The sequence below is a fragment of the Pseudorca crassidens genome, chromosome 2, assembly GCF_039906515.1.
Source record: "Pseudorca crassidens isolate mPseCra1 chromosome 2, mPseCra1.hap1, whole genome shotgun sequence".
NCBI lineage: Eukaryota > Metazoa > Chordata > Mammalia > Artiodactyla > Delphinidae > Pseudorca > Pseudorca crassidens.
Window position 1 is genome coordinate 103,265,519 of NC_090297.1, and position 27,828 is coordinate 103,293,346.

At 37.8% G+C, this 27,828-nt stretch overlaps 1 protein-coding gene across 2 annotated transcripts in view; it reads left to right on the forward strand.

Annotated features, from left to right (window-relative positions):
• MAN1A2 (mannosidase alpha class 1A member 2) overlaps nt 1-23,369 on the forward strand; it is a 170,874-nt gene extending 147,505 nt beyond the window's left edge. Inside the window, exon 13 of one of the 2 annotated variants that reach the window (XM_067727423.1) lies at nt 23,243-23,369. In XM_067727423.1, coding sequence (XP_067583524.1) covers nt 23,243-23,339 — 97 coding nt within the window. In that variant the 3' untranslated portion in view covers nt 23,340-23,369. Of the gene's footprint in view, nt 1-12,135; nt 18,064-23,242 lie in introns of those variants that run through there. The other variant, XM_067727422.1, reaches the window with a different exon arrangement.
• Nucleotides 23,370-27,828: the final 4,459 nt, after the last annotated feature.

The window sequence follows — 27,828 nt, forward strand, 5'->3', positions numbered from 1 at the left end:
TGGTAGTATTCTGTTGTATGGCTGTGCCACGTATTCTTTATTCATTCACTTTCTGGTGGTTCTTTAGTCATATGCTTTTGAAAGGAATTATGTTTGTTTACCATTTGACTACACATCAGTGTCTTGCTCTTAGTTTTTTCTATCTAGGAATTTTTAAATTTCTCCCTTAAAAGTAACTAATGCCACCTATTTTGCTGTTACCAAATAATTACTATCAAATAATTTGCTATTAAACAAAATTCTAAATGTTTTTAATCTTGGGGCTTCTTAAAGCAGAGACGGCAAATATAGAACTGTAGGAGCTAAAATTTGTGGCAACAGTCTTCCTCTCAAAACTCAAGTAAATATTGCTGACTGAAGTTTTTTGTTCTAAGCTTGTCCTGGTTTTCAAAAAATTCCAGTGAGACTTCTGTTTCTCCCTTTGCAAGCAATTTTATGCATGTTTTTCCTGATATTTACCTAAGTTGGCTAATTAGGTGCTTTTTCTAGGGGAATATTTTAGTATTATAAGAAAGCTAGTAATATACAAATAGAGTAACAGATTTGTGGTAAATTACCAAAAATGTTAATTGTAGTATCTAGAAAATGAGTGTATATGGGTTTCGCTGTAAAATTCTTTCCAAGTTTCTGTAGGTTTGAAAGTTTTATAATAAAATATTGAGGTGGGAAGAAGGAGGAAAAGAGCCAGTAAATTGTTATCCAGGAGACAGATATTATTGCTGATGTTGTTGTCATATCCTATAGTAGTTCCAATTCTTCTTTTTATAGCTACTGTTATCTTCCTTTGCCTGTAAAGTTATTCTCAATATAAGCAAATGAATGTACAGTTAGCCAGCTACCAGACTGTTAAAGCTAATTCCCTAGTGAACAAGATTTTGAAGTAGGTTCAAAGACAGTTGTGATAATGGTTTTGTCAACAAAGCATCAAGAGTAGTATGATTCAAGTTTGTCAGCAAAAGTGTCTAAGTAATACATTTGTGAGAGAGGAAGAATCAATGAGATAGATTATTGGGGTAAGGATTCTTAGACAGGAAAAAGTAGTTCAAGAGGGAAGACTCAAAAAAACAAAGCCACTATTCTCTTCCATTTATCTTTTTTTAAAATCTTTTATCTTATCTGTAATTGTATCCTAAAGTTAACTTTCTACCATGAGAAGACTATTTTTCCAGCTGGATGAGAAAAGAGCATTAAATCTCCTGTGCTCTGCTATTCTCTGCTCACTTAGCCCTGAAGCTTGGTTTATAGACTAAGTCAAGTCAAAAGTATTTATTAAGGAGTTGTTCTCATCTCAGAATTGTGCTATTTGAGAATTAAAGTGTATGAAACATATGCTCTACTCATGAGCTTACAGTGTAGTTAAGAAAGCTCTTACTTCTGGTCATGGGCAAACTCAATAAAAGTACAAAGTATATATACAGTGCTAAATAGAATATAAATGTTTTGGAAATTCAGAGAAAGGAACTTTGGTGTGAGCTAGAGTAGTTATGAAAAAAGATTGAAATGATGCTAAGTGATACATAAGGTGTTAATAGGTGATATAAAGCAGAAAGTCACTTCATGAAAAGAGGGATCCAGCTTGAGAAAATAAATGCTACCTTTCTTTAAAAATACAGTAAGAAAATTATCCTGACTAAAGAATATTCAGTAGAAGTAATGGGAGATAGGATTCTAGAATCAAAATCAGGGAAGCAACAATATGGAAGAACATTGAGGACATTATGTGAAGTGAAATAAGCCAGTCACAAAAAGACAAATACTGTTATGATTCCACTTACATGAAGTATCTATAATCAGATTCATAGAAAAAGAAAGTAAAAAAGTTGGTTATCAGGGGCTGGGGGAGGAGAAAAAGGGAAGTTGTTGTTTACAGGGTGTAGAGTTTCAGTTTTGCAAGATGAAAAAGTTTTGGAGATATGTTTCACAATAATGTGAATATACATAACACCACTGAATTTTAAAACGGTTAAGATGGTAAATTTTATGTTCTGTGTTTTTACCACAATAAAAAACTAGAGAATCAATGTCATGCTACAAAGGGAATTGTAAGATAAAATGCCAAAACATCTGTACTTTAACTCTAACCCCTATAGCTTACCCTGGAATGTAGTGAAAGGAAAACAAATATGACTGAGAGAGCCCCAAAGGGAGAAAAGTAACTTGTTATTTTAAATGATTGCAAGGACCCAAAGAAATTACACATCAAGATACTACAACAAATGTGATTTTGTAATCAATATTAATGTTCTTTCAGGAATGATGGAGAGAAACACAACAGAATAGATATATAATTTTAAAGAAGGGAAGAGTTGGATTGAGAAAAATAAAGATAGATGAACTTAATGTCCATTTTCACAAAATTCTAGAAAATCATGGTATGAAGTCTTTAGAGAAGAATCAGTGATCATGAAGAGCCAGAAAGGGTTCCTAAGAACAAGTTCTTGGTGGATAAACTCTAATGATCTTTTTGGATCGGGTTAATAATAGAGGGTAAGAGATTCCATGAACATAGTTACATAGTGTTCAGCAAATCATTTGACAAAGTATTTCAAAATGGAAGAGTAGGTTTTTTGCTTCCTCCAAGCTGGAATACCAGGGATCATATTTACCATTCCTCTTGAAACAAACAGATAAACTGTGTTTGAAACAATGGTTTTCAGAACACTGGACAAGAGGCAATGAAGGACTGTAATCTCTGAGAGATGGGACACAAGCCAGGTGAACCCTGTGTTTGCCCCAGCTTGCTGTCTTGATAGAGTTTCCAGTCCACTGCACAGGAAGGGGACCTGAGGCAGAGTGCAACAGATTCCTTGAGGAGATGGAGCTGTGATTCCAAGGAAACTAAGATAGCTAGTGTTCACAGGAGAGTACTAGAGAGGAGAGAGCTGCACAGGGATCCCAGGAAAACCCCCTGGAGTGTTCAGCAGAATGAAGGAACTACCTGAATTGAGGGAAGGACTCATCTGTGAGGGATTAAAGGGAACAGTTTATGGTAATCACATAGGACCAGGAATAGTGTCTGGTTTCAGTAGCCTGACTGGAAAAACTCCTAATTTATTGTGCACCAAGTAGAGTACTCAGGAAAGTCCTGCCTCAGTAGAGGTGGATAATCTACAAAAATATCTAGCAACCAACAAGGTAAAATTCATAATGTCTGGCATCCACTCAAAGATATCATGTATGCAAAGAAGCAGGAGAACATGACCTATCATGAAAATAATCAGTTGAAACTAACTTTGAACTCACAGATGTTAGAATTAGCAGACAACATTAAAACAGTTATTATAACTATATTCTATACATTCAAAACGTTAAGTAGAGACATGGAAGATATAAAAACCCAAATAAAACTTCTAGAAATGAAAACTGCAGTGTCTGAATTGGAAAATAAATATACCAAATAGGATTAATAGCAGATTAGACATTGCAGAAGAAAAGATTACTGAACTAGAAGATATAGCAATAGAAATCCAAATGAAACAAAAAAAAAGAATCTTATAAAGATGAAAAGAGCATCAGTGAACTGTGTAACAACTGCACGTAGCTTAAAATATATGAAATTGGAGTCTCTGAAGGAGAGGACAGAAATATGGATGAAAAAAAAAATTGGCCACACTCTTTCCAAGCTTGATGTAAACACCATACTCAGATCCAAGAAGCTGAATAAACTTCAAGGACAAGAAACGTGAAGAATACTTCCCCCAAGGCACGTTGTACTCAAATTGCTCAAAGATAGTGATAAAGAAAAAAATCTTAAAAGCAACCAGAGGGAAAACACAAGTTAGCCAAAAAGGAGCAAATATAAGAATGACATCAGAGTTCTCATTGGAAACAAGACTATTATCTCTCTGAACATAACTATAAAATAGTTAAACAAGTTTTTTTCAAATCAGATCTACAGCATATTAGTTAATACATCATGACCCAAATGGGTTTATTCCATGTATGGAGGCTTGATTTAACATTGGAAAAATCAATCAGTGAACTGTTAAAGAAAAACCATATGATCACCTCAATAGACAGAAAAATCATTTGACAAAATCCAACATCCATTCCTGGTAAAACTCTTAGCAAACAAAAAACAGAAAGGAACTTCCTTAACCTGAAAAAGGGCATATATGAAGAACATATATCTAGCATCACACTGAAAAACTAAAATCCTCCTAAGTTCCTCTAAGGTCAGAAACAAGACACGGATGTCTGTTCGCTTCACTTCTATTTAGCCTTGTATTGGAGGTTCTCCAGTGCAGCCATACAAGAAAAAGAAATAAAAGACATCCAGATTAGAAAGAAAGAAGTAAGCTACCTTTTTTTTTTTTTTTTTTTTGTAGAGGATAATTGTTCTCTATGAAAATCCTATGGAGTTTCTCAAAAATTAGTTACTAGAACTAATAAGTGAATTTAGCAGGGTTACAGATAGAAGATTAATATATTAGAGTCAATTGTATATACTAGCAGTGAACAATCAGAAATTGAAACTGAAAAAATTGCCACTTATAAATATTGAAATATTTAGGGATAAATCTTGCCAAAACATATAAAAGACCTGTACACTGAAAACTAAAAATCATTGCTGAGAGAAATTAAAGACCTAAATAAATGGAGAGACTCACTTTATTTATGGTTCTGAGAATTCAGTATTGTTAATTCTCCCTCAATTGTTCTATAGTTACGCAATCCCGGTCAAAATCCCTGGAGGCTTTTTTGGGTAGAAATTAATAAGCTCTTTCTAAATTTCATATGAGAATGCTAAGAACCTGGAATGACCAAGTTTGAAAAAGAACAAAGTTGAAAGCCTAATAATATGTGATTTCAAGACTCATTATAAAGCTATCATAATCAAAACACTGTGGTATTGGTGTAATAGATAATAATAATTGATAGCCAAATATATGAAAAAAATGGGGGGGAATTGATTTTTGACAAAGGTACAAAGAGATGCAATGCAATGCAATGAGAAAAGATAGGCTTTTTAACAAAAGGTGCTAGAATAATTGGATTTCTGTATGCATATACAAAAATCAACTCAAAATGGATTATAGACCTAAATTTAAAACCTAAAAATATACAACTTTTAACAGAAAACATAGGAGAAAATCTTTGTGACCTTTGGCTAGGCAAAAATTTCTTAGATATTATACCAAGCATAATCCATAAAAGAACAAATTGATCAATTGGTCTAAAATTTAAAAACATAAGCTCTTTGGAACAAACGTATGGACACCAAGGGGGGAAAGCGGTGGGGGGTGGTGGTGGTGTGATGAATTGGGAGATTGGGATCGACATGTATACACTGATGTGTATAAAATTGATGACTAATAAGAAAATAAATAAACATTAAAAATATAAAAGCATAAGCTCTTTGAGAAACATTTGAAAGGAAATGAAGTAAAATGATGAAAAGTCAAGTCACAGACTGGAATCTTTGCAAAGTATATATCTGGTAAAGGACTTGTTTCTAGGTTATATAATACTCAAAACTCAAGAATAAGATAATATACAACCAGTTTAAAACCAGGCAAAAGAGTTAACAGACACGTCACTTATATCTTCAAAGAAGAGGAAAGGATGACAAATAAGCTCATGAAAAAGTGCTCAACATCATTAGCATAAATTAAAGCTACAATGCAATACCACTACACACCTATTAGAATGTCAGAATTTACCCACACCTGAAGATGTCTCTTTAATTTCTGGAGTTTGGACTTTCTGTGTGGAGATACAATGCTTGGAGCATCTTATAATTCTGAGGAGGAAGTCAAGAAAATCATGGAGATTCTGATTACTGGGGAAAAGATTAGAAACAAAATCTCCTGCCTTTACAAATGTAGCAGAGAAAGAAAATATTTTTATTGTTGAATAAGCATTAAACCAGACTACAGTTTCCATCACAGGCAGATTGCAAAGACAGAAAGAAATCTTACCTTTCTATATAACCAGGCAGATATATCAGTTACATACATGTTCTGAAGATAAATGATAATTTATCCTTCTGTAAAAGTACAGTTGACCCTTTTTGTTTTCTTTTCTTTCTTTATTTTTTCTTTCTTTATTTTTGGCTGTGTTGGGTCTTTGTTGCTGCATGCGGGCTTTCTCTAGTTGCGGCAAACGGGCTACTCTTCACTGCAGTGCGTGGGCTACTCATTGTGGTGGCTTCTTGTGGAGCATGGGCTCTAGGCGCATAGGCTTCGGTAGTTATGGCTCAGGGGCTCTAGAGAACAGGCTCAGTAGTTGTTGCACACGGGCTTAGTTGTTCTGCAGCATGTGGGATCTTCCCAGACCAGGGCTCTAACCCGTGTCCCCTGCATTGGCAGGTGGATTCTTAACCACTGTGCCACTAGGGAAGCCCTACAGTTGACTCTTGAGCAACACAGGTTTGAACTGCATGAGTTCACTTATACGTGGATATTTATCAATAGTAAATATTGGGCTGGCCAAAAAGTTCCTTCGGTTTTTAAGTAAAAATAAAAGACAGTTTTCATTTTCACCAAGAACTTTATTGAACAACGTATTCACTGTTTTGTTCCACTACCTTGTGCCATTTTTCAGGCAGCTTCATATTTCCATCTTTCCAAAACTTTTTATCTTTTTTTGAGCAAAGAACTATTCCAGGTGCCTTTTACAGTCTTCCAGGGAATGGAAAATTTTTTCATTAAGAGAAATTGTAAAGACCAAAATAAATGGACATCGGAAGGTGCAATGTCTGGTGAATATGACGGATGAATCAGAACTTCCCAGCCAAGCTGTAACAGTTTTTGCCTGGTCATCAAAGAAATATGCAGTCTTGGGTTATCATGATGGAAGATTATGCATTTTCTGTTGACTAATTCCAGATGCTTTTCATCAAGTGCTGCTTTCAGTTGGTCTAATTGGGAGCAGTACTTGTTGGAATTAATCGTTTGGTTTTCCGGAAGGAGCTCATAATAGAGCTCCCTTCCAATCCCACCATATACACAACATCACCTTCTTTGGATGAAGGCTGGCCTTTGGTGTGGTTGGTGGTGGTTCATTTCGCTTGTCCCACGATCTCTTCCATTCCACATTATTCTACACTATCCACTTTTCATCGCTCATCACAATTTGTTTTAAAAACGGAACATTTTCTTGATGTTTAAGTAGAGAATCAAATGTGGAAATGTGGTCAAGAAGTTTTTTTTTGCTTAACTTATGTGGAACCCAGACGTCAAAGTGATTAACATAACGAAGCTGGTGTAAATGATTTTCAACACTTGATTTGGCTATTTTGAGTATGTTGGCTATCTTCTGCATGGTATAACGTTGATTGTTATATCTCAATTAATGTCTCGATTTGATCGCTATCAACTTCAACTGGTCTACCCAACCACGGAGCATCATCCAGCAAGAAATCTCCAACATGAAACTTCACAAACCGTTTTTGACATATTCAGTCAGTCACAGCACCTTCTCCATACACTGCACAAATCTTTTTCTGCATTTCAGTTGCGTTTTTACCTTTCTTGAAATGATAAAGCATATGCCGAAAATGTTGCTTTTTTCTTCAATCTTCAATATAAAAATGGCTACACAATATTCACCAATTTTGATGTTTTTTTTTAAATGCATGCTGATATGACAGCTGTCACAATACAATCTAACAAAATTGTTTTGAATGAAGTTAGACAACTAAGCGCTCCTAGAGCCATATTATGGAAAAATCTGAACAACCTTTTTGGCCAATCCAGTACTACAGTAGTACGCAGTCCGAGGCTGGTTGAATCCATGGATGTGGAGGAACTAGGAATACAGAGGACTCAGGGATACTGTACTCGAATTAACCCCCATTTAGTTTAGGGAGCAGGGGTACTTTCTTGACAACACCATTTGCTATACCTAGTACCTTCTAAATTCACATGGTGATTAGGGTGGCCATCTGTGTTAATTGCCTTTATCCAGTGGAAAAGTAATACTTCTGTATTTATGACAAAGGGGTAATCAGAGCTTGGAGAAAGGTACCTAAGCTAACCTCCCACAGTGACAGAGAGATTGGGGTGCTATCTTCCTTGATGTTTATATTTCAAAGTCATGGTTCCCAGGCCTTTTAAGAAAAACATTCCTGGATTGTAAAGCTGGCAAGAGGTTTACAAAGCTTTTAAAAAGATTTTACATACATATCAAAGGGACTCAAGGCAGTGAGTCCCTTTCCCTAAGAATAGGGAAAAAGGGATAAGGTCTTTTGGCACCAGGAAAAATTTAATATTTTTTCATTAATCTTTAAAAACCCAAAGATCTGACAATGTTTTACTGCTGAATTAACCAACCTTTGCTACCATCTACCTCTGGGCTTTTTGTTATGTGAGATAACCCCAACTGTTTATGTATTGATAGTGTAGGTATCCTCTATCCTATAGGAAAGTCATCCTAAATTATTTGACCCCTAAAGACAGAGGAAGATGAATTTTCCCCAGCCCCCTTATGTTTCACGACAAAGCCTAAACCATTGAAGCATACCAGAAATGTTCTGCCTCCTTCAGTTTATCTTTTAAAAAATGCATTTGAATCCACAGTACACCCACATTTGTTTCAATATTTTTTCTTCCCCACCAAAAAACAACTTTTAAGATTTGAGAAAAGATGTGGGGAAAGGCAGAGAGGGGCAGATCTTTTGGAGAGGTTAATAATTGTATATTTTAATGTATCATCTTTTAGAACATAATTTCCACTGAGTGTCTTTAATTCGATTTCTAACCAGTCTATTCTAAGACATCATTTAAACATTAGGAGTATAAATGAAATGGAAGGTTTAAGTAAATTATTTTTCAAGCAATCTGAGGTTTTATTATGAGTTACTTGTAGTAGTCCCTAATGCAAGCCTTTAGCATTGTAACATCTATCTGTAGTACCCTGGACACTGCCACTGCTAGTTGTGAAAAAGAATAGACAAGTCGGCAAGTCTCATTTGGTAAACATAAAGGATTAAATAAAGAACATATTAGCTTGGTAGTTGGTTCTTTTAGCCTTACCATTTCTCCATAGATACTTAAATGTTTCTCCTCAGATTTTGTTGACTGTTCTTTCTGTAAAACTTTCCTATTTGGTGGTTACCGCCAACACTTATGTTGAGATGACTTCTGGCACCATCACCTCCTCTGAATGTCTTGTTTTTGTAGATAAGAGAAAGATAAAAGAGATGTATGTGAGCAGCATTTAAAAATAGCTCTAAAAAGTCAGCAAGACATCCAGTAAAACTGAAGTACTAAATAGCACCTTTTTATATACTTACAGGCCTTTGTCAATGCCATTTATCATCTATTATCTCTAACTTTGAACTGTAGTTTTAAAAAATCCTTATTAGGGCTTCCCTAGTGGCGCAGTGGTTGAGAGTCCGCCTGCCGATGCAGGGGACGCGGGTTCGTACCCCGGTCCGGGAAGATCCCACATGCCGCAGAACGGCTGGGCCTGTGAGCCATGGCTGCTGAGCCTGCGCGTCCGGAGCCTGTGCTCTGCAGCGGGAGAGGCCACAGCAGTGAGAGGCCCGTGTACCACAAAAACAAAACAAAACACTAAAAAAAAAAAATCCTTATTAGAGGAAAAAACATCTAGTAGTCTGATAGCTAATTTAGATTAGACTTTCCTCAACTTTTGCAGCAAAGATCACACTTCTCCAATTGTTCTATTTTTAAAATCCAAGTTAAAAATCTTAAATTTAAGTCAGTAGTAGTGTACCATGTCCTTGACATGAATTGTTTAGCTATATTACTGTACTTTTAAACATTTGTTATAAATTTTAAATATATCTATATATCTATAGTCTAGCCTCTGCTCCCTAGGGATTATTTGACTTTCCAAGAAGTAGTTAGTCTTATTCCAAACCCCTACTTAAGGTCCAGAGGTGTCCTAAGGAGAGTAGACATGGAAGTTGTATTAGTTTCCTAGGGCTGCCATAACAAATTACCACAAACTTGGTGGCATTACAGAAATTCTATTCTCTCACAGCTCTGGAGGCCAGAAGTCTGAAATCATTTTCTTCTGAAGGTGTTCCTTGGGTGATGGGAGCTTAACTTCAGTCTTCGCCTCTGCCTTCACATGACTTTCGTCCCTATATGTCTCTGGGTCCAAATCTCCCTCTCCTTTCTCTTGTAAAGGTAGAAGTCATTGGATTTAGGGCCCATCCTAAACCCAGGATGATTTCCTCTTGAGATCCTTGACTAATTATATCCCCAAAGACCCTATTTCCAAATAAAGACACATTCTGAGGCTCCAGATGGACATGAATTGGGGGGCGTGGGGACTGTTCAACCCACTACAGTAGTATTAAGATTATTCTTTAAATGATTGTTTAAAAATAATAATACCACTTTCTGTTATCTAAAACTTCCACAATCACTATCTTATTGATTTTTATAACTTGTGTGTTTATGTGAGGTACTTCTATAGCATCCCCAATGGAAAGGAATCATTTTGCAGGAAACTGCATTTTCTCTCTATTCCTTCACTGACTCCTCTCCCAAGTAGTGAGAAGATTAGAATGAGCCTGATACATTTGCCCACATTTAACCAAGAGACATGGAACTGCACAGAACATAGCTCTCCTGGACATATTTGTGCCCAGAACACAAAGAGCTTGTGCTTCTGATCTCCATTCAGTAAGCTGACCCAGCAGAGTCTCTTGCTATGTCCATCCAAGTCTTTTTTCAGTTCTACCTTCTCTGCCTGTAACCTGGTGAATAAATCTCAGTCAAGCAGATCTCAAGGTCTAGGATCAAAGTGAAATTAGAAGCACTGTCACTCTCCATTCTAGCTTTATCAGTTATAAAGTTGATAAGCAACCCTCCTTTACCCCAGTGCTGTGTTTTTACTCTGTCATCCAGAACTATAACAGTAAGCAGAAAAGATATTAATGTGCCTATTTTTAAAGTAAGTTTAGCTAGAATATTGTAAAGGGATTCTTCACCAAAGCCTAGTAAGGCCCAGCGATTGCTAAGATCAAGAGTTAGAACCCAGATTTCCTGACTCTGTATAGCTGTTTCTTTAAGCTTACTTTGATGACCCCCTAATAGAATTCAGATTAGAATTTGCCCAATTATAGTACATAATATTCTTACCTATAGTGGTAAGAATCATTTTGTAAACTATCATTTTTAATTTCTAAGTTACCACTGTGGCCTGCAGTGTTTATGGAAAGGTATAAACATATGCCTTCATATAAACAATGCTATTACCTATTGGACTTCTCTGGTGGTGCAGTGGTTAAGAATTTGCCTGCCAATGTGGGGGACATGGGTTTGGGCCCTGGCCCGGGGAGATCCCGTATGCCACAGAGCAACTGAGCCTGCGCTCTAGAGCCCGCAAGCCACAACTACTGGAGCCCGCATGCCCTAGAGCCCATGTGCTGCAACTACTGAGCACACGTGCTGCAACTACTGAAGCCTGCACACCTAGAGCCCGTGCTCCACAAAAAGAGAAGCCACTGCAATGAGAAGCCCACATACTGCAACAAAGAGCAGCCCCCGCTCGCCACAACCAGAGAAAGCCCACGCACAGCAACGAAGACCCAATGCAGCCAAAATATCCCCGAAAAAACAATGCTATTACCTATTAAGAGAGACTAATTATTAAACCTCCTGTAAATCCATAATGTTTCTGAAACCTTTATTTAAATTTGCAGTACCTGCTCTAAGAACTGCAAAAACTAATGTATTAGGAGTATGTGAAAGTCCTTGCTGTGTCCAAATAATGTGCTTTACTTGTTCCTTCTGTGTTTCTTAATAAATATAGATTAATTAATTTCTAGTTATACTATGAGGTCTCCAAGCTGCCAAAACATATGATTGATATTATATCTGAGTTTTAAAAGAAGGTCTCTAAAAAAGTGTGAATTGGTTTGTTTTATGCCATTTTACAGTTTGTTGTTTTATATGTTTCAGGCAGGTATATGGGATTTGCTTTTTAACTGCCTTATTTCAGAGGTCTAGTTGTTCATCTTACTGGATTTTCTTATGCACTCTTCTGGAATATTTTGTGTTTCTAATCATTTGAATGGATGAGGTTCATTTTCTGGTGTATTTTTCATCAAACCTGCTCAAAATAGGTCATGGGTGTCCTCTGCCATTATAACTGAGATCACTTGATCTTCTTGTTGAATTCTAATTGAAACTCATTTTCCCCTTTTATTTTCAGATACTTGTATCTTCTGTTCTCCAGTGATGACCTTTTACCTTTAGACCACTGGGTATTTAATACAGAGGCTCACCCTCTGCCTGTGTTACATTTAGCCAACACCACACTTTCAAGAAACCCTGCTGTTCGATGAAAGCAGCTGCAGAAAGACCATTCTCACCTGTGTTTTGTTTACATGGACCACTACAGAAATTAGTCTGGAGAGGGGCCTTTTGAAAACCTGGACCTCTTAAGTCAACATGGCAGGGTGAAACGTGACTCTTCCCTGCAAGACTTTTCAACTTGTAGATGTTTCAACTTTGAAATGATTCCATTTTATACCTGACCAAAACATATTCTGGTGTGTGTAGGACAGAGACCTGATGTGCTTTGATTCTTAACAAGATGGTCACTTGAGAAATTATGCCTGTTACTGCTTATTGCTTTTAGAGTCCTGGAATCTGGAGGCTAGATTTCCTGAGAATAAGCCAAGAATGTGGAGCACCTTGCAGGAGTTGGAGATGGCCTTTGGAACCAATTATATATTTGTTTCCTCCCAAAGTGGAGCAGCTCTCAAGTCAAAATATTTACACATTGTTTATCCCTTTTTTCTCCATTTTTAATAACGGAATGAATTAAAATAAATAAGAACAAAAGAACGGTGTAACTGCATCAGCAGCAAGAAGACTCAAAAAGGAAACAGAATATTATCCCTGTCCGAATTTTCAAGTTTCGTATTAGATGACCAGACTGGCAGCCATTTCAAATCTCAGTCTATCTATTCCATTGAAATTCCTTGGTTAAATTTCTTTTCTCTGGAGGCATGATCTCACAAAGAATACTCTTCAAGTCTTTGTCTCCATATAGAATCATTGAAACTGCTATTTATCATAACCACTACTTACGAACCTGGGTTTGGGATTTTGTGCATGTTGTTCAGTCTAGTGTTGGTAGCATGACAAAAAGTGGGGACAATGCCGCAGTTTGTTGCCTTGAAACCTGTCCTAAGAGAAAGCCTTGGTTTTGTTGGTAGGAGATTATTTTTCCAAAGCAGCAAATCTACCAAGTAAATTTTATCTACTTTAACCTCATTACAAACTTAGTAGAATCCCTCCATTTACAACTCTCTTTATGGGGCTTGGCAGAATTCACTGTACTGTCATTGCAGCTCTGAATTTACCTTGAGGAGGCAAATTACTTTTACAATTTACTAAATCAAAAACAAAATATAGTGAAACTTCCTTAACTATTTTTGGGACAGGGGATCCTTTATTATCCCATTAGACGAGGGAGCTTTTCACAAATATTTTATGTAAAAAATAAATTCAACTTTTTTTTCTCCAAGGGTATTTACAGAAATTCAAACAATTAATCAGAATAGCTTCAAAATAATTTTTAGTGATTAAATGTGGTATAATTAATTATATTACACTAAACATGGGATATATCTAAGGGGCTTTCTCTTACCATCAGTAGATTTTAAAATGATATTTCTTTTTAAAGAAATTATGATTTCTCTATATTGGGAGGAGAAGAACTTAAATTTTATCAAGAACTGTAAGATAAATATCTGACTTAATAAATTTTCTGTCCCTTGAATTTATGTCACAGTGCAAGACACTTTTTCTTCCTTACCTTTAATACAGACAGCTTCCATTGACAGTAATAGTTGGGAGTAGTATTATTAGTCTGGTATTTACTCTGAATTTGAAGGTTTCATGAAACAGTGTGCAGGAAGCCCACCTTAGAGTTCTGAAGGCTTATTTTCTTATTTTGTTTACTCTTTCACTAGCATGTGGTAGATTTAAATTGGAAAAGATTTAATAAATTAATATAATTAAATATGTTTTAAGGGTGATCATCTTATATCACACATAGTCAAGCACTCCTCACAGTTCAGCAAATGATCCATAAATGATAACCACCTCAAGATTTTCAGTATACATAGAAAGTAAGGATGTAGAGCCAGTTGCATTATTTAAATCTTTAGGAGAGTTAAATTTTATACATATTTTGAGACTATAATACCTTTTACTAGTTGAAAAATTAAAATTTTTAAATGAAAAGTGTAGATGACTAACTTTAGAAGAGAAAGGGGAAAGTATTTGGTTCTCAAAACATGTTAGCTTTCCTCCTGAAAACAGCAGAAGCCCACTTATGGGTCACTAAAAAGAATGAAAAACTTGACTTGGCAAAAGACCCAGAACAGCTGTAGAGATGGCAGTGAACCCTCCCTCACTTCGTTTAGAAGAATGCTGAGTAAAGGGGCCTTCTTGGTTCCCCAAGAACTTCTCAAGGAATGAAAAGACAGAACCCCCGCCCCAAGTGCTCTGTTTGTGTTTCTCGGATGACTGGAGCTCGGGAGAAGGCAGAGAAGTGTACAGGCATGGCCAGTTCTGGTACAAGCAAAAAGCTTGAGGGAGACAAAGGAAGAGTCTTCTTCATCATCTCCTTACCTTCCTTGTGAGAAGACTAGCGCTTATGAGTATGCTTCCTTTTTTTGTTGTTTTTTCTTCTCTGAATACCAAAGGCAATTAAATTTAAGTCAGCTACATATGACCTGCCAGTGTCATGTTTTATTTTTGTTATAGATTAAAAAAATTATTTTCTCCAAGATCCATCCTTATTCCATAGTATCCCATATTCTGCTAGTTTCCAAGAACATACTTTACTTTGTTCTGTCCTTTACAGTCCTTTGCATTTTGTAGACCTTATTACTCAGGTTAAATACTCATTACATTTATAAGACCTTCTGCAGAGAGCCCAGAAATGCTCCTTTCCAGGTGCCTCCTCAAAAGCAGACACATTACTTCGTGCCTTTGGCACAGATGTGCAGAGTAGATAGATCATTTGGTATATAAGAAAAAAGAATAGAGATGCTGAACACCCCCTCTACCTTCTATATTTATTTTTCTTTTAGAATTTTAGGATCATACTTTTTGGTTCAAACCAGTATAAAGTTGTTAAAACCAAGAGAATGTGGTCCCAATCAAAAAGAAGTCTTGGTGCAGAAAAGTAAGTACCCAGTCACAGGGTTCTTACTTTCTCGTGGGTTGCACAGATATGCTCTTTTATGTCTCTCTGACACCAACTTATTCTTGTCTTTGAACAGATGTTTATATGTAAAAGCAAAACCTGGATATTGAAGGAATATATTCCTTCTGTGGAATATTGACCCTGATTCTCTATGATGTCCTCTAGGACAACCCAGGGCTTCACTTGGTAGATTTTAACCAAGCAGTTTAAAATTTGATCATTAACTTCTCATCTCCATTCTCCATTGCCAAAGTCTTTGTCAAAACTACAAATTTGTTGCTAAAAGGTTGTGCTCGCCATTCTCATCATGGAGTTTCTCCTTAGGCCTGGATTTCTTTGAATGAATGAGTGAGTGAATGAGAGGGTGAGTGAATAAACACAGGGTACCTAATATGTGCCAAGCGTTGTGCTAGCTACTTTCAAGTATTAGAACTTTTTGTGATTCCAGTGGCATTTTCTGTATAAGAGTTGTTCATACCATTTTAAGTGTTTTCCAGTATGATTCATGTTACAAAATCCTTAATTTTGTATTTCATTTAAATTAAATAAGGAAAGAAATGGTTTATAATATATTTTAAACAATGTATTACTATATAATACTAACAGCTATAATTGTAGTTAATAAGCCTCTTGGAAAATGTCAAAGAAATACTTGATTTCTGATGCAACTTTAACTAAAATACCTACTTTAGAAATAAACACATTCTTATTTTGCTATTATCACTTTAATTACATAATTAAAAGTTAATGTTTTATAGAAATGCTGATTATTTTATATTCAAAAATTTTGTCACATAATTCATGGGTAAAATTTGCAGTTGTGAATTGTTCATGCTCTGCTATGGTTCCTAGTAATGGTCCCATGCTGTTACATATAAAGAAAAATATACTGAAATATTTCTGAGTTGCTAATAACAGTTCCTAGTAATGGTATCTTGAGTTCTTATTTTTCTTTAGGTTTCCTTACCCTCAAATTGGCTAGCTCATATCTTATCCACTCTTCACGTAGATACATACCTAAATACAGTTGTACACAGAGATTTTTAATACTGTCCTTGTCTGCTAATTAACAAACACGGTTGTTAACGTGTTTTTGGCTGCACAAATTCTAAGCAGAATATTTGAGGAACCAAATATGATCTGGAGATATTTTAATGCACTTACTTGGTTCAGGAACATTGGTGAAGATGATTTTTTGTTCCTTCAGCTCATTCAGATCACACTCTTTGTGATCTATAATGGATCAGCAAGCTTCCTCCAGAGGGCTAGATGATAAATATTTTAGGCTTTGTGAGCCAGGCAGTCTCTATCTTTACTACTCAGTTCTGCTGTTGAACTGTGAAAACAAGTATAGACAATATATAAAGGAAGGGGTGTGGCTGTGTTCCAATAAAACTTTATTTACAAAAACATGGAGGGCTAGATTTGGCCTCTGGATCATAGTTGTTAACCCTTGATCCCAATTTAAATTTGTATAAGACCCTATAATCTTTGACCTGCATCTTTTATCTGTGTTTTGAGTACATAATTCATTTTTAGAGCATAAAAAAAGATGTGTGTATGTATGATTGTATGTATTTGTGTAACCTAAAGCTATATATTTTGTTGTCTTGAAAACAGCTATACTCTACTGGAGTCTGTTCAGGTTTCAATATGGTACAACTATCTTGAAAGAGGCATTTTTTTGTTCATGGGGTATGCTATCAGTCCTTATCCTTGCCTTATCATTTAATGCCACAATTTCAGAGTCTCTGGGTAAAAGGAAGGGTCTCTGTGGTGTCAAAATAGTATATTTGCTCCAAGTTCTGCCTGCTCATTGATCTTTGGACCAACGACTCTGGATTGCTGGAGCTGCAAAAATTCCTCCGCTTGAATACTCGTAGAGTCCTATGACAAGAATATGATAGAATTTCTGACCTTTGTGCTAAAGAAACCAATCTCTTGGAAAAATTTTAAGCAACAGGAGAAATGGGTTATGTGCCTCAGTTGCCATTTGGCAACCACTATTTTTTAGAGTGCAGAAAGGTACTGCCCTTATTACCTCTACAACAGCCCAAATCTGAGGAGTGCAGAGAAAAGATGGATCCAAAAGAAGAGTTCCCCTTCCTCTTCTTGCACTTGCCTCAAATTCTTTTCAAGTCAATAGCATTATATCAGAATGTCAGTGTGCATCATATTTAAATTAAAGCATCCTCAGCCTTAGCCTTTTAACTGTTTAACAACTAATCCATTTTAAACTTTGAGCACAGTAGAACTCATGAAATTACACGACACCATATTGCTAGTATGTATGTTTGTACGTTGCAATGCACCAGTCATCCTGAGAATAGCTTTTTCACGAAGAAGTTTATCAAATACTTCACTGTATTTGGAAATTCTAGAGGAGGGGAAGCCTGTACTCAGAGTGATAGGGGAGCACATGTTCTAAATGAGCTACCTTTCTAGGTCCAGCATACTATACAGATGGCTTCAGCCCAGTGTGAACGTTAAGTGCGAGTACACAAACACATACATACATGTTAATGTGCAGAGGATTTTAAACAATTTGGATGCTACAGAATTCTGCAAATTGCATACCAGAAAACTCCATGGAGATAAGCTCAGCTCTTCTTGGGAAAAGTTATTTTTTAGAAAACTTAGAAATTAGTTTTTGTTTGGATTAACTGAATAAAGCATCCCCAATTTTAATACTGGATTTGGAAGTTGAAATGCCGTTCCTCAGTCTTACTGGTCTCAAATTCAGTGGTATAATTTTTCCCTAAACTAATAAGAGGGGCAAGTATAACCTCCTAAATCGGTACCCACTGGCCGCTCCTGAACTGATTTCCAGTTATGTCCTCCATATGTAATTTTTATAAATTAAAGGTAATATTGTATATTAAAGATTAAATAAAGATGTTCTTTAAGTGAAAAGTCTGTTTAGCTTTCATTTGTACCCAGGATGACAATACAGTTCAATCTTCCTATTTTCAGAACAACTTTGGCTTTTACAGTAACTGGTAATCTTCAGTCTCCCACGTTCAGAGAGTATTTCTTTTGGTTCAGCTGATCTTCACATTCCTTGATGTTATAGAAAGATGAAGAGATTACTTAAAGGGTAATTTTCATGCCATCTAATTTTAAGAAAACAAACTATAGGCCTGTGCAACAATCTTATAGTACGACTGTGCCTGTTATCTCCAAGACCTAGTTTAATCCAACCTCTGAGACCATCAAGCTTAAAAATTGCCTTGGGACTTCCCTGGTAGCACAGTGGATAGGACTCCGCACTCCCAATGCAGGAGGGGACCCAGGTTCGATCCCTGGTCAGGGAACTAGATCCCACGTGCATGCTGCAATTAAGAGTTCACATAGAGATAGGGGAACATATGTATATGTATAACTGATTCACTTTGTTATAAAGCAGAAACTAATACACCATTGTAAAGCAATTATACTCCAATAAAGATGTAAAAAAAAAAAAGTTCACATGCTGCAACTAAGGAACCTGAGTGCCGCAAATAAGACCCAGTGCAACCAAATAAATAATAGGTAAATATTTTTTAAAAATTGCCTTAATCACTGGATCTCATTCTGTCACATTAAAATCTGACCTGACCCTAAGAATTCTTAAGTGATTCTTGAGCAAAAATAGGCCTAAGGGGCTTTAGGAATAGGATCAGCTAAACTATAGATAGTGACTTAATCTATTGAAACTGTAAAGCACAGTATATTTAAAACTCTGTACCCATGGAGCGTCAAATGAGGTAGTACTAAAGCCCAAAATAACAACCAATTTACATCATTGAGGTCTACTTCTTCCTGGCACAGTAGATTTTAACTTGATCAAAATTTTAAACTAGGAAATTTAAATTATAGGTGTATCAAAATTAATTATGGACTTATCTTTTCAGAAGCAACTAAAACAGGACCAGATAAAAGAGTAAGATCTCTGAGTGACTATAATGTGATAAAGTCTGGGCCTCTGCCAGTTATCTGAAATTTTCATCATTATTTTATTGGGTTACAAAACACTGTCAACATGCAAATAGCAATCATGTTAAGAGTATGGGTTCATAGAAACTGTAGATTGGTGATTGCCAGGGGCTGGTGAGTGGGGAAGATGGGGAGATGTTGGTCAAAGGGTACAAACTTCCATTTGTAAGATAAGTTCTAGGGATGCAGTGTGCAGCATGATGGCTATAGTTAACACTGTCGTATACTAGAAAGTTGCTAAGAGAGTAGGTATTAAATGTTCTCACTATACACACTCCAAAAAATGTATGTGAGGTGATGAATGTGTTAACTAAGCCTATTGTAATCATTGTACAGTGCATACATATATCAAATCATATACACCTTCAATTTACATCATGTTATGACAATTGTATCTCAGTAAGGCTGTAAAAAAAAAAAAAAAAAAGATTGTGGGTTCAGATGGTGAGAGACTGTACCTTGTTAGTAGACCTAACAAATTTCTTCAATTTCTTTTTGTGATAAAATATAACTTAAAATTTGCTATTTTAACCATATTTGTGTACAACCCAGTGGCATTAATAATTACATTAACAATGTTGTGCAACCATCACCACTATCTATTTCCAAAACTTTTTCATCACTGCAAACAATCTCTGTAACCATTAAGCAATAATTCTCCATTCTCTCCTTCCCTCAAGAAAATTTCAATTTCTTAACCCGAAGAAAATCTTAATTTTTTATCTGTAAAAGGAAGATAATACCGATTTTTTAGGAGAACTAAATAAGAAAAAATCCATGTACCTGGACTGAAATAAGCTCACAAACAGCAAAGAGTTGCTGTTTTTAAATTATTTTCATTAGCAGCAGATTGGAGTAAAAATTCCAAAAGAAATAGAAAAGAATTAATAAAGAGGGGAAAGGCAATAAAGAACCAAGAAAACTATAGTTCTACCTCCTGTTTTATACGTAAGGAAATTGAAACAAAAGGGCATAAAGTGAAGGCATTAGATGATCTCTAAAGTGGTTTTGCAATTTCATCATTCATGATTTCATGAAGTGTCTCATGCAGTTTTGTTATTTTTAAAAATTATTATTATTATTATTTAGAAGATGTTGGGGGTAGGAGTTTATTAATTTATTTATTTTTGCTGTGTTGGGTCCTCGTTTCTGTGCGAGAGCTTTCTCTAGTTGTGGCAAGCAGGGGCCACTCTTCATCGTGGTGCGCGGGCCTCTCACTGTCGCGGCCTCTCATTGTGGAGCACAGGCTTCAGATGCGCAGGCTCAGTAGTTGCGGCTCACGGGCGTAGTTGCTCCGCGGCATGTGGGATCCTCCCAGACCAGGGCACGAACCCGTGTCCCCTGCATTAGCAGGCAGATTCTCAACCACTGCGCCACAAGGGAAGCCCCAGTTTTGTTATTGTTATTAGTGACATACAAATATATTAATATATGTGAACTAATCAGTTTAAAAACTGTACAGTAGAAGTTACTTTTTGTTAAAACACATACACAACACCAACAAATAAATACACTGAAAGTTAACAGCAATTATCTTTCTTTGGCAAGGATATAAGAGAATTACTTTTTGCCATTTGCTTTTTAAACTTAACTTTATTGAGGTATGATTTACATAAAATAAAACTTTCCCATTGTAAGTGGGAATATTGGTGATGTTTAGTAAGCTTATAGAGCTACACAACCCTCCCACAATCCACAAAGATCCTGCATGCCCATTGGCAGATGATTTCTGTTCCTGTCCCAGCCCTTGGCAACCACTAATCTGCCTTTTGTCTTACAGATTTGCCTTTTCTGGACATTTCATACAAATGGCATCCTATGTATACCGTCTTTTGCATCTGGCTTCTTTTTTTTTTTTTAACCTTCTTTTAACCTTTAACCTTCTTTTTTAACCTAACATAGGGTTTTCAAGCTGTATCTGTGCTGTAGCAAGTATCAAGAGTATGTTCCTTTTTATTGCTGAAAATATTTCATTTCTATGGATATAACATATTTTGTTTATCCATTCATCAATTAATAGACATTTTGGTTTCCACTTTTTCGCTATTGTGAACAATGCTGTTATGAACCTTTCATACAAGTCTTTGTGTTGACATATGTTTTCATTTATCTTGTGTATGTACCTACCTAGGGGTTGGAAATGCTGGATAATATGGCAAAGTTATGTGTAACTTTTAAAGAAATTTCCATACTGTCTTTCAAAATGACTGATTTTACATACACACCAGCAATGTACAAGGGTGAGAGTACCAGCTTCTCCACATCCCCACCAACATTTGTTACTGTCTTTTCTATAGCCATTCTAGTGGGTGTGAAGTTGTATCTGAATACGGCTTTCATCTGCATTTCCCTAATGACTGATTGATGTTGAGTCTATGCTATTAGCTGTGCATATGTCTTTGGTAAAATGTCTATTCAAATATTTTGCCCATTTATAAAAAAGTGGACTGTCTTACTGAGTTGTAAGAGTTCTTTATATATTCTGTATTTATTTTCTCTAAGATTGTGGGTTTGTCGTCTTACAATTTTTTTTTTTTTTTTTTTTTTTTTTTGCGGTACGCAGGCCTCTCACTGTTGTGGCCTCTCCTGTTGCGGAGCACAGGCTCCGGATGCGCAGGCTCAGCGGCCACGGCTCACGGGCCCAGCCGCTCGGCGGCATGTGGGATCTTCCCGGACCGGGGCACGAACCCGTGTCCCCTGCATCGACAGGCGGACTCTCAACCACTGCGCCACCAGGGAAGCCCTTACAATATTTTTTAATGCTCTATTTTGAATGCAAAATACTCTGATTTTGATAAAGTAATTTAACAATATTTTCTTTTATGGATTTTCCTTTCTTTGCCTAATCCAGAGTCACAAAGACTTTAGACCTATGTTTTCTTCTAAAAGTTTTATAGTTTTAGCTCTTACATTTAAGTGTATGATTCATTTTAAATTAATTTCTCATGTATGATAAACGTCTAAAGTCATTTTTGCATGTAGGTATCTAATTATCCCAGTACTATTGATATTTGTTGACAAGGCTGTCCTTTCCCTATCAAATTGCTTTGGCACATTTGCAAAATATCAATTGATCATAAATGTAAGGTTTTATTTCTGGATTCTTAATTTTGTTCCTTGATCTATGTCTTTCCTTATGCCAATACCACATTATGTTGATTACTGTTGCTTTAGAGCAGTGGTTCTCAATAAAGGGATATTTTTGCCCTGCATCCCCCAATGTCTGAAGACATGTTTGATTGTCGTGACCTGGGGTGGGGGGCGGTAGGAGGGATGGTGCTATTGGCATCTAGTGGGTGGAAGTCATGGACAAGAGACAGTATTTATTAGCTACTTTTTTTTCCCCAGAAAATAGGTCACTCTCCTGTTTCTTTGCATATCTTATATTTTTTTAAATTGAAAACTGGACATTTTAGGTAATATTGTAGCAACTCTGGATTCTGATCTGATCTCCTCCACCCAGGGAGGTGGTGATTGTTGCTACTGCCATTTCTCTGTTTTTTTGTTTAGTGATTTCCCTGGTCTAATTCTATAGAGATCACCTTTCCTGGGGAGTATGACCACTGATATCTCTGCTCAGTGTTGTATGTTTTACATCTTATTTATATTTTTAAATACATCTTCCTAGGAGTAAGCCCTGCGTCAGCATAGCTTAGTGATCAGCCAGTGATTTGTCAGAAGTTGTGCTCAAATATCTTGAGCCAGTAAGGGCTTCCACCCTTGCCAGTGGATCTGTGTGTAGGTTGTGGAACACATTCAAACTGTTTGCATCTTACAAGTTCACGTAGCTTTTACTTTACATTGGGCCCTCACTAGTGATAACTGCCTGGGTCCAAGGCCTCACATTCAGCCAGGAATGTATACCGATAGCTAGGGCTCTCTCTAGTCTCCTCTGAATATATATTCTGCCTTGCTCTTGCTTGCAGCCTTCCAAACCACCAGGGACATGTGGCAAGGTGCACCATGTTTGTGTCATTCCATGGACCTATCTCCCTGTTAAATTTCTGGCCAGTCTGCCAACTGTTGCTGGTCCCAACCAGAACCAAAACCTCAGGCTAGCTGCATTGATCTTTCCAGTTCTTTTGCCACTGAGATTGCTATTTCTAACAATGCCCAGGAGAATGGAATTTTTCTGCCCTCGCTCCACTCCAGCTTGTCCTGCCTGGGAGAACTGCCATGCTGATGGAGCTGGAAGGACATGGGAGCAGCCCTAGGCTGAAATACTGCGGACACACTGTTCTCACCCAAAGGTCAGTAATTTTTCTTGCATAAATGCTTCTTGATATGTTGTATGCCTTTGCTCAATTTCTAGAAAGTTTGTCTATGTTATTCCTTTGGGGAAAGAGATTTGCTCCTCACTCTGCCATTTGCCATTCCAGGAATAAGTAGAAGATGGATGGATGGATGGATGGATATTTTTATTGACATTCTTTGTAAATTCCTCTAGAAATTTTAGCTTTAAAGCCTTGCTCTTCCCACCTAAAAGGCCTTTATCCACTTCTATCAAAATTCTACTTATTTTTTTGGGTTCTCACGCAATGAAACTTTTACAGAACCTTCCCTGACTTCCCTAACTTCCTTAACTTCGAGGGATTTCTTCCACATTTGTACATCCATTGTTCTTATTCTTAACTTTCTTACGATTTATCACATACTACCTTACATTTATGTGTGAACATGCCTTTACGTCCCCTACTAGCTTGTCCAACGTTTAAGGACATAGTATGGTAGTCATCTTTTAACCCACTTAACAACTTATATATCTGTTGAATAAGCACCCGTTTCTCAGACCTCAGTACTCTCCACCAGATCAGGCTACCCCATTTAAGGGTCCATTTCTCTTGATTTGGAGTTTTCTTGCAGCAAAAACTTTATCAAAGCCTATACACTAAGAAAAGTCTAAACGTTAGAAAAGGGATATGTCATGTATTGTGTCCTTTTTATGCAAATGTGGGAAATACACAGTGCAGCTGGTGCACAGAATATCAGAAGGGCCTAGTGGGAGGAACAGGTATCTTCGATTAGTCAGGAGTCGAAAACTGTAGTCTATTGTCTTCCTCTGAATGATTGTAGGGCCTTAGTCAAGTTATTCAACTTCTCTGGACCTCCGTGTATTTTCTATAAAATGAGGAACCTGGACTAGAAAATTTGCATGTGATTCATGAGATAATTAATATGGTTATTATATAGCACACACATTTATTGAACTTTTACCTGCTGTTTCCAGAAGCTCTAGCAAGCTTCAAGTATACATAAATCAAAATAAAATCTCCACCCCCAAACAGGGATTGGCCTGCTTAATATTGTGACAAATGCTCTAAGAGAGGAATGCACTCCATATTATAGGGGCAGAGTAGGAGGAGCATCTCATCAAGCTTAGGGTAGGTTTGGGAGGGGAGAAGATAATCCAGAAAGATTCTTCAAGAACCAGACATTCGAATTGAATTTCACAAGGAAGTAGAGTTTGAAGGTAAGGGGGAAAGGAGCTATTTGATAAGGCAGCGATGCCTGAAGAAGGAAGGGATATGAGATCCAGAGCACAGGTAGGAAGACTAGCCTTGAACTTGAGAAAGTACACCATTTCACTGAGACCCATAAAACAGTCCTCTCATGCAGTCCTTTTCAGGCCCTGAGATTGCATTGTCCACGAGCCAGGGTGGGCCAACAGGGGTACCCACCAAGATCCCAGGAGTAGCTGTCCCTTCTGAAAGTCTAGTTTCAGTCATCCACCAATATCAAGGAGCCCATGAAATACACAAAATGAATGTTATTTAGGGAGAGGTTAAGGGAGTCCCCTGGAAATATCTTTCAAAAATACTCATCAAAACTTTGGATGGGGCTTCCCTGGTGGCGCAGTGGTTGAGAGTCCACCTGCCGATGCAGGGGACACAGGTTCGTGCCCCGGTCCAGGAAGATCCCACATGCCGTGGAGCGGCTGGGCCCGTGAGCCATGGCCGCTGAGCCTGCGCGTCCGGAGCCTGTGCTCCGCAACGGGAGAGGCCACAACAGTGAGAGGCCCGCGTACCGCAAAAAAAAAAAACAAAAAACTTTGGATGACTCCAAAACAAATTAGCATGGGCACGGTATTTTGAAACAGTTCAGCAGTAAGTAGCCAGAAATGTATGCCACTACAGGGTGATAATCTCAAAAAAAAATTTTTTTTTAATCTTCAGCTGTTTGAAGCCTGGGAGGCTTGAGATGCAGTGAAACCTCTTGCTTAAGTTTTTCAAAACACCCTGACGTTGATGAACGGACAGATGCCACAAGCTCTTGGCTGCTCGGGAAAGCCTGTTACTAAGAAATTGCTGGGACCTACAGCAGCCTCAGCACAGGGTTCCGCCCACCCCTCGGTTCATGCCCCACCAAAACCAAGTCAGTGATGAAACGTTTGCCAAACAGAAGACAAATATTGCCTAAAAAAGACTTTTCCATTTCTTTCCTAATATGACCTCCCTTCCTTTAAAGGCTTTGAACTAATAGGTAAAACTTATTAGAAGACGAAAAACGTCTCATACCAGAAGATAGACCTAGAAGAATTCTAATTTGAACCCTACGAATGATTTTAGCTCACATAGACAATCGATATGTTGTGAAATAGTGTATTTAATGACACTTTATAAGTCAAATTCTAATGCTTGCAGTTATTTATACAACTCTGCTTAAGTCCTTTGGGAATTATTTTTTCTTTAAACATTTATTGAACATCTATGTGTCAAGAATCATGCAAGGCACTGAAGATACAGAGCCAACTTTGACACTTAACTTGTGGATCTGCTGGGCCAGAAGAAGATAGATTGGCAAGCCACAAATTATGTTTTCCAGTAAAGGTGTGTACCAAATGCTCCCGGAGTTTAGAAAAGAGAAACTGCGGCTGGTGGGGAGGCAGGAGGATGTGACAGCAACACGATTACCGATAACCAGCCCTGATCAAGTCTTCCCCGTCTGTGAAGCAGGGGAAGTGAGTTTCCTAAGCAAAGACTAGGTTTGAGGGCTGGGTTTGTACCTTTTGGAGCAGGCAAAGCTACTTGGTGGTGAAGAAAGAGTGCCAAGGAACCAAACCATCCTCACTCGAGCTTTCAGAGAGGAAGCATTTGACTGAACTTTGGGGAATGAGAAGTTTGTTGGACGTGGTAGGAGTCCAGTTGCAACACACAAGGAAAAGTCATTCTAGGAAAAGGAATATGATCTTCAATATGATCATATTTGAGATGCTGAGGGAAGAAGGGATTACACTTTAGAGCAACCAGTCCTTCCAGGCAGGGCTGCATGACATGTTTGCATGAGCTGGGGGGAGTAGAAGGGGAGGGGACCCAAGACGTGACAGGGGCCCAGTCACCTGAGACCTTGTGTCTGCTGTAGAGAGTTTGGCTTTTACGCTGAGTGAGATAGAAGCCCCTGGAAGACTGAGCGAGGTGCAACGTGATCAGCTCTGTGGCTGTAAAGGGTCCTCTGGCTTCTGTGTGGAGAACAGATTGTTGGGGGACAGTTTAGAGGCTACCGAAATAATCTAGGTGAGGAATGGTGGTGACTCAGACCAGTGGCGAGGACGGGGATCGGGTCTATAATTTGAAGGTAAAGCTGACGTGATCTGTTCGTGGGTGGGGGTGAATGTGAGAGAGAGAGGGGTCAAGGTTGACTGCCGAGTTTCTGACCTGAGCACCCGGCAGAATGGAGTTACCACTTACAGAATGAGAATGGTTAATATTTAGGAAGGGTGAAATTAGAAATTTGTTCTTGAACATGTGAATTTTGCAATTCCTATTAGGGCAAAGCTGCAGAAAGCTCGAGGCACAGGCTTGGAGACTGGGTGGGAACCAGGGACTCAGGAAGCCAGGACACAGAAACCCCTGGGCAGGAGGCCACTGTCAGACACAGCCTCCATCGTGGGTCTGTCACAGACCTGTTCTTAGGGGCCCCTTGCTTTGCAGCCTCATGTGAGGTTGGAAGTTTGTGTTTGGTGAACAGTGGAGAAGGGTCCAATTGCCTACTCTGGCTGGCGGGGGCAAGGAGCTTTCTGCCCATCGAGAATCATGTAGTAAGGGATTCCCTAAAATTTGGAAGTTCTAAGTGCTGGCGAGAAACAACAACAGAAAAGACAGATATTCTATAAAGTCAAACACTAGGGATTCAAATCCCAGGTCTGGTGCATATTCACTTGGTGACCACGAGCCACAAATCCAACATGTCTAAGTCTCAATCTTCTCATCTGAAAAATGGGACAATACATACCTCTCACAGGGTGGTTGGGAGGCTTAAATAGCTTGTCCCACATGGCACCACTAGGCCAGACCAGCTGAGGCTCAGACCAGCCTTGCTTCCTGAACAGCTGTCCTGCTGGATGGGAGCCCAGGCCAAGGAGTCAGGACTTCACTCACGGACCCACCACCTGGCTCCAGCCTTGCCCAACAACTCCCAGTCTACCACCGCTTTTATAGGTAGAGGGTGGTTGCTGGACATCCTGTGATGACTATAAATCCCTCTATCATTCGGCTCTCCTCATTCAGATGAACAATAATGCCCTTGTATCCCAAGCCCCTCTAAAATGTCAGGCACCCTGCTAATCGCATTGCAAACATCATCTCATACAATCCTGCTAACAGCGTGAGGTAGGTACTATGATCACTCCCACTTTCAGATGAGGAAACAGAGCCTCAGAGAGGCTAAGTAGCTTCCCCACGGTCATTTGAAATGAGAGCGTATACT